The sequence below is a fragment of the Dicentrarchus labrax genome, unplaced genomic scaffold (assembly GCF_905237075.1).
Source record: "Dicentrarchus labrax unplaced genomic scaffold, dlabrax2021, whole genome shotgun sequence".
Taxonomy (NCBI): Eukaryota; Metazoa; Chordata; class Actinopteri; family Moronidae; genus Dicentrarchus; species Dicentrarchus labrax.
The window spans coordinates 2,125,438-2,132,682 of record NW_026136718.1 but is presented as its reverse complement, the minus strand read 5'-3'; the positions used below and the strand labels follow the sequence as shown (position 1 = coordinate 2,132,682).

The window sequence follows — 7,245 nt, the reverse complement described above, 5'->3', positions numbered from 1 at the left end:
TAAAACCATCAGCAACGCTCAGACGTCACTCAACTGAAATGTTTCTCCGGCCAATAAGAGAGGCAGAATTTCCAGCATTTTTCTGTTTGAACAGCAGATGTCGATGAGGGACTTGGTGGCTGGTGCACTACAGGAAGGCTGACTGCAGGGGGCGCTGGTGGTGGCGGTGAGCCGGTCCCAGGACAGCAGGGGAGGAGGAGATGGAGGAGGTCAGGGGCTTCACGACACCCCAACCAGGAGAGAAGGCGAGCTCACAGAAGCGTCCTGCGTTTTCAGCTGAAACACAACAGTTAGAGAGACGAGTTTGATGCACATTTTTGATTAAACGCTCCCTCATGTGAGTAATTAGTACCATTAAAAACTGAATTAATTCCCTCAAATTAATACCGTGTTACTTTATATGTTCAATGTAATCTGTTACAACAATTGTTTGAGTTAAAATAACATATTCATGACTTAAGAACAGATAAACCCCCTACATTTGACCCTGTTTTACCCTGTGAACTTTTGGCAGGATCAATTAATCTGATGCAGTCAGAGCAAATGATGTAAGTCTTGGTAGACGTACAAATGGTTAATTTGAGGGAACTAACATTTACTGTGCACACAGGTTAGTCATTTTACAGGAATAAATCATCAATAAAGACAAACTGACAAAGCGTGATGAAGCAGGTTCACACTGTCCCCATGTTAAATATAAAGGCAGGTAGGTTTGTACAGTTTCTAGTAAATAAACACACTTCTGTTGACATTCAGTGGTTCTGCTCTTCCTCTGTCTCTTATTTTATCATTTGCATCTTGCATGCATCTGCAGTCATAATGTGTACATACCATGTCTGAGTGTTAGCAGAGCAAGAGCTATAAAAACAGGGGCCACATATCAAAACACTGCAAAACTTCACAGTGTGCCTTTAAAGTGGAAACAGAGAACCTTTCCCCGACTGTGCTGCATTGTAATGTGATAATTATTGCTTCGCACAAACAAATAACCACAGAAATATATACATATATTGCTTATAGGGAACCAATCTATATGTGGATGGTGTCTTTATTCTATAGCCATTACACCGTAGAAGTTGTCTGTCTCCAGTTTTAAGTCCAACTGAAATCACTGAAGTCTTTTTTTATGTATTGTTAATATAATATAGCAAGGAAACGTTCCTTTAGACTGAAAGCTGTTCAGCGAGACAAAATACAACAATATGTGTGTCCATGTTTGTTGGTTGGAAGGAGAAATTAGCAAAAAGCTAATATAGGTAGTTGTTTAAAGTGGCTCACAGACACCTACGGGTTTATTATAGGAGCTATATGTAAGAACTGGCCACTTCTCGAATTCATACTACAAACACATAGGAGACGGCTTATCACCAGAAAGTTAAGCTAAAGTAACTGCTAACTGTAAATGCTGTTGGAGTTTTTTTTGCTAGCTGTATATATATATATATATATATATATATATATATATGTATATATGAGCTGACTCTGCCCAGACTAGGAGCCAAGGAGCACTGCACAGGAGCTCTGGACTGCCTGGAGAAGGAGGTTTTCAGGTCTGGGGTGGGAGGGAACCAGAAGGGACAATCTGTAAAACCTGGAAGATTAGAGACTAGTTTGGGATGGGATCCGCAGCCTCCCAGTGAACACAACCAGGACTCTGACTCCTGGGGACGACTAAGACATGGCGGTTTCAGGCGGGTTCAGGCGGGGACAGGAGAGGAGTGAAGTGGGAGAGGAGCGTGAGGCACTGTGTTGTTGGACCGAGACTCACTATCGCCTCTTGAGGTACAAAGTGGTCTGATGAGACAGGACGGGCTGAAGCTAGCTGGTTAGCATGCTCCAAACTATTATGTTATTTCTTCATATTCTGTTGATAATTTCAGTTAATTTGAATGTTTTAAAGTAAAATTATTCAGCTTTGAATAAAGTTTAACAGGAAATGACTTCATGCAAAACTCTTTTTAACGCCACGGTTTTTCATCAAGCTTCAACATGTTATGAGGGCACTGAAGTGAACACAGCAAAGCCAGGGGGGACCATACCTTTACCAGGCCAGGGATGTGAGGAAGAGGAGGAGGAGGAAAAGGAGGAGGAGGAAGGAGGAATGGAGAAAGAGGCACGGTGAAGGGAGGAAATCCTGAGCTCGTTCTCCTGAGGAGACTCAGCAGGAGTCCGAGGAAAGAGAAACAGCGGGAGAGAGGTGAGCGGGACTTTCACTGACTGTTTCTCTCTCTGTTAATAAAATGTGTCCCATCTTCCCACCAAAGTCCAGAGTTATCAGAACCAGAATGAACCTGAACTCACCTGTAAGTTCGTCTTGGCTTTCCTCAACACGTCCTGTGTTCTCGACACTGTAAAGAGAACATCTGGGAGTCACTGTTTGTTCATTCATTAAACAGAAGCTTTCAGATCAGCAGCGAACACAAGGCCGAGTCAGCCAACAGCTGCTCGGGGTCGAAAGATGAAGAAGAAACAGAGAGATGAAGAAAGAGGAGAGAGGGCTGGGAAAAACGAGAGCTAGAAGATGACGCAAGAGGGTGAAACAGACACAGATGATGTCTGTAGTGACTAAGAGATCAAATAAGCACAGATGGCTTTAAGAGATTAAAAGAAGACAAATATCATCACTGTCATTACTGAAGAGTTATCATAAATATGATCTGCTGGAAAGAGTAAAGTGGCGTCAGTGACTCACGCTGGCTGACTATAAAGTGCTCCATGCTATCTTTGGTGCGGTTGGAGCTCTTCACTCTCTCCATGGCGTCCTTTAGAGCCTCTTCTCGCTCCGAGAGCCTCAGACGGAGAGAAACGACCTCCTCCCTCAGAGACTGATCCTGTAAACACAGACAGAGGTCACGTTAGTCCATCAGCGACTGCCGGTAACTCAACGTTTTATTTACGTAATCGATCACTGAGAGCCAGAAAGATTAAAAAAGCTATAAATTATAGATATTTTGGCTTAATCTTTTCAAACTATCTTGCTGTTTGATTAATTTCTGGCTACTGTAGACTGAAGTCTGTAACCTCCTGGATCACTTTACTACCAACAATAAGAGTTTTATTTCATATATAAGATGGGAAAAATGACGGGACAAAGTCACAAAGAAGGCTCTCGGTTCCTTTACATGATCCTGACCTGTTTGGTTTCCTCAACGTTTGGCAGAGCTGCTCTCCAGAACATCCGCAGCAGAGAGTCGGCCTCCTCCAGGATCTGTCGCAGGGTTTTAGTGTCGGACAGAAGCTTCCTGACAGAACCTGAGTCTGAAGGCTGAGACCACAAAACACATTCATACAAAGTTCAACTAATGATTCATCCATCTGCTGTTTCTCATGTTTATCCAGTGGCAGCCAACCTGGGGGGGTTATCAGTTGTTCTTTACTGTTACACATTGAATATAATATAAAAGGAGAAAGGTTTAGAGCTGCTTTATCCATGAATAATCCAGTCAGAGCCTGTGGGAACCTGCCCTCTTAGTTTATTTGCTTTGTTTTGCTAAATTCCTGGATGCCTTTGGGACCATGATTATGTTATTGGATCTCACAGACCTTCAACAATTGAGCCAATAGAGCCTAATATTGCTGTTTGACTCCAGACTACAACAAATACACAAAAAACTGTAAAATTCCCTAAAATTACTGCTGTTATTTCCAAGTGTTGTCTTCATGGGTCCTCGCCACCTCGACTTTCAGTCAATCACATGTCCCCAACTCTTAGATAGATCAATACTACATGTATTACATTTTAAAAACCTATATGAGAAGTGTTTCCTTCACTAGAGCGCCCTCCAGTGGTAATAAAACAGACTGCACCAATCTCCTAATGGATCGTCTAAACAAACAAACACATGTCTATAATAATAATTTGATGCTGTATATATTCATAATTTAACTCATCGTGGCTTTAAATGGGTGGGTGGGGGATTCTCCTCTTTTTTCTGATCACATATAATCCAACAGGTGACATGAACCTCACCTGATGAAGGCTGAACTCCTTCGAGGTGCTCGGGGAGTAGAGAACGGCCTCCATGTTGCGGAGGACAGCGGCGCCCTCCAGGATCTGCTGCTGCAGAGCCTTGAAGTCATCAATGTGGCCCACAGCGTGGCGGCCATCACGGTGAGCAAATGAGCCGTCTGGAGCTCCGCCCTGCAGGGCCGAGGCTGCTGGGAAGGAAAACCATAGAAACAGATACAACACATGAGTTCTATGTGCTGTGGAGGTAACAGTGATGGTTGTGTAACGGAGATTGGATTACTGTGACAGGGCGTTGGCTGGATGAGGTTCTCACCTTGACCAGCTGCTCCTCCTGCGTGTTTCTGTGCAGGATGTAGAGGAGAGGAAGGACTGACGAGTCCAGTGTCTCTCACCGGCGGGGAGGGAACGTTGTCTGTGGAGAAAGATTAATTATAATAATAATAATATGACATCTTCCTCTTACTGAGTTCCACAGAATCATTCTTCTATCATAGTGTTGAGATCTGCTTTAATCCGTCCGGCGTGTCGGACATACTGACCGCTGAAGAGCTGTCTCCTGGACCGAGGCTGCGTGTCGGCCTGTCTGCTCAGCTGCTGCTCCAGCTGAATGTGCAGCTCTCTGGGGTCAAAGGTCGCAGTGCCGTGATCGAGGTGGGCACCGTCGCTGGCCTGACCTGCTCGGAAACACACACACACACACACACACACACACACACACACACACACACAGACGAGTAAAAAATTAGAAAGAGTGTCCAGTGTGTGTAAGCGATATTTCTTCTGAGGTTTTATTAGCTGGTTTAGGGGGCGTTCGAGAGCTCTCACAGTTTTCAGAACATTTACATTTTGTCTCTGGAAGTTCATACAGCTCCCTCCTACCTGAGTGTGTGTCTGCGGGGACTCCACACACTCTCTTGTACACCTGCAGCTCACACTGAAGAGCGTGGACCAGACTGCGGCTCTCACACAGCTGCTGCTGGAGGACGCTCACCTCATGCTGGAGTCTGTGAGAACACATGGAATCATCATTTAACCTGTTGTTGTCCTATCCTGCTCTACAGTGACGTCACGGTGTACTGGAGTACATGTCTACATCACTGCAGCGAGGTTTAAAGTCAAACCACTGGAGACACACACACACCTGTTGATGGCTTCCTGGCTCCGCTGTCTGTCCTGTTTCAGTTGTGAAACCTCTTGGTTGCGAGCTTCAGCCTCAGTTTGCAGCTTCCTGCTTTGCTCCGCCCACCTCTCAGCCTCTAGCTCCGCCTCCTTCAACCTGGCCCGCTCCAGGAGCGCCGCCTCCCTCAGCTGCTCCGCCTCCTTGCTGCCCTCTGCAGGGGACACACGACATTACAGTGCTGACCCCGAACTGCTGCTAACCTCTGATATAAATCTGTTGTTCCCAGTGTCTCCAGTGTTTCAGTGAACGTCAGACTGTACCTTTGGTGATCTGCTTCAGCTGGTTCTGCAGACTGACGTTCTCCTCCTTCAGCAGTCGGATCTCACTGGAGAGCTGGCCGACGGAGTCCAGACCCTGGATGTAGATGTTGGTAGGAGCACCTGGAGAGGACAGGGAGACGTTAAGCATGTAATGATGAGCTAACGTGCTAACAAACCTAGCTTCTATTAGGTTTTTAATTAGATCTCTATAGTCTCTAAGTATTTACCAACTGAACTGTCTGGGTTCTAACATATAAACAGCTTCTTTAAAGGAAACCAGTAAACTATGGGACTTGTAACCCCAGTTTTAGCACATCTGCACTAGCAACCATTAAGACTTAGAATTGATTTTAAAACCCTATTGATCACTTTCTGATCACAGAAAGGTCCAGGTCTCTTTTTAATATTATCTCTGATTATTGCTGGGTTTTCTACCTCGTATATTGTTTCTAATCTTATTGCTCATATTCTTTCATGTGTATGTAAAACAAAGCTGTACCATGTTACTTTGAAGTATGCATTAACAAATTGAGTGTGTGTGTGTGTGTGTGTGTGTGTGTGTGTGTGTGTGTGTGTGTGTGTGTGTGTGTGTGTGTGTGTGGGTGTTACCTTTCTCAGTGGCGGTGCGGGCCAGCCTCTCCTCCAGTTGCTGTCGGAGGCGATCGTTGGTCTGGATGGAGTCCTCCAGTCTCTGTCTCAGACTCCTGATCTCTCTCAGGTGCTCCTTCATCAGGTCTGAACCTACAACACAAACATATAATCAGTAATGTTAGAGACCAGCAATATTCTGTACTGAACGCTGTGGTATCTCACAAAGTACTAAAGGACCACGTCTGTGTTTTTCAGGTTGTTACTACAGATCAAATTTGCATTATGGCCTTCCCTCAGCTTCCAACGGTACAATTATATATAATCTTCCCCTTTCCTGGTTTAATGTGAAACATGCAGGAAGTGTTCGGACTGATTATTGAATGACTGCTGTTTACTCTGTACATGAACAACAGAATTCTTCCTGATCAATACTTTAATGTCCATTTTTTGGGCAGATGAGGAGCGACCACAGCCCAGACCCTGACCCCAGCTCAAACATTCTCTTTATCAAATACTTTCCCCAAACAAGGATCCGAGTGTGTATCTACCTGTGTTGCTGGTGCCTGACTGGTACCCCGAGGATCCTGAAGACAGGTCAGCTCCCACTTTCACTGGTCGGGTACTGTAGGTCATATCCCACAATGCACTGCTCTCCAGCAGACTAGCCCCAGCTTTCATTGCTGAGCTGGCATCCAGACTGCTGCTGGCAGCGCTGCTGAAAGGAGAAGGCTGGTATGCGTGGTAGGAGAGAGGCAGGAAGGCCGAGGAGTCGGACTGCTGGTGGGCAAACGGGAACCCCTGAAGATGTTTGGACTGGGGAGTGGAAAACCCTGAAGAAGATACAGGAACATCATGTAAGGAAATAAAGAAACATATCAAATATTAGAGGAGAAAACACTGCAGACACATGCTGGAGGGATTGTCGATTTAAAAAAAATTTGAGAGTGTTAGTGAGACACGAAGGAAGGGGAGAGTGAAAGACTGAAAGAGAGATGAAGGGATTTCTCCTGACGTAGGGAACGACTTAATCGGCCAAACTAAATCGGCCTGGTTTGGGGTGTGTCAAAGCTCCATCTCTCATTAGTGTCCAAAGATCACAGCAAATCCTTCTCAAGCTGCGTGCAGTGGGTTCATTACGGAACAAAGGAAGAACAGTTATTTAATGAGAAAGAAAGTGCAGTGGGTTAAAGACAAAGGGAAGGCATGTGGATTATTAAAGCCGATCAACTCTCACTTCATTTCAC

At 45.1% G+C, this 7,245-nt stretch overlaps 1 protein-coding gene across 1 annotated transcript in view; it reads right to left on the bottom strand.

The window, feature by feature from the left end:
- Positions 1–7,245, bottom strand: part of pde4dip (phosphodiesterase 4D interacting protein) — a 94,567-nt gene that overhangs the window by 2,207 nt on the left and 85,115 nt on the right. The window contains exons 32-44 of the mRNA XM_051375727.1: positions 6,550–6,831; positions 6,020–6,151; positions 5,411–5,530; positions 5,112–5,301; positions 4,814–4,974; positions 4,510–4,644; positions 4,284–4,382; positions 3,971–4,158; positions 3,134–3,265; positions 2,693–2,831; positions 2,302–2,348; positions 2,040–2,148; positions 1–276 (exon numbers count right to left, since the gene is read on the bottom strand). The exon at positions 1–276 is cut by the window's left edge and continues 2,207 nt beyond it. Coding sequence (XP_051231687.1) covers positions 128–276; positions 2,040–2,148; positions 2,302–2,348; positions 2,693–2,831; positions 3,134–3,265; positions 3,971–4,158; positions 4,284–4,382; positions 4,510–4,644; positions 4,814–4,974; positions 5,112–5,301; positions 5,411–5,530; positions 6,020–6,151; positions 6,550–6,831 — 1,883 coding nt within the window. The 3' untranslated portion in view covers positions 1–127. The remainder of the gene's footprint in view (positions 277–2,039; positions 2,149–2,301; positions 2,349–2,692; positions 2,832–3,133; positions 3,266–3,970; positions 4,159–4,283; positions 4,383–4,509; positions 4,645–4,813; positions 4,975–5,111; positions 5,302–5,410; positions 5,531–6,019; positions 6,152–6,549; positions 6,832–7,245) is intronic.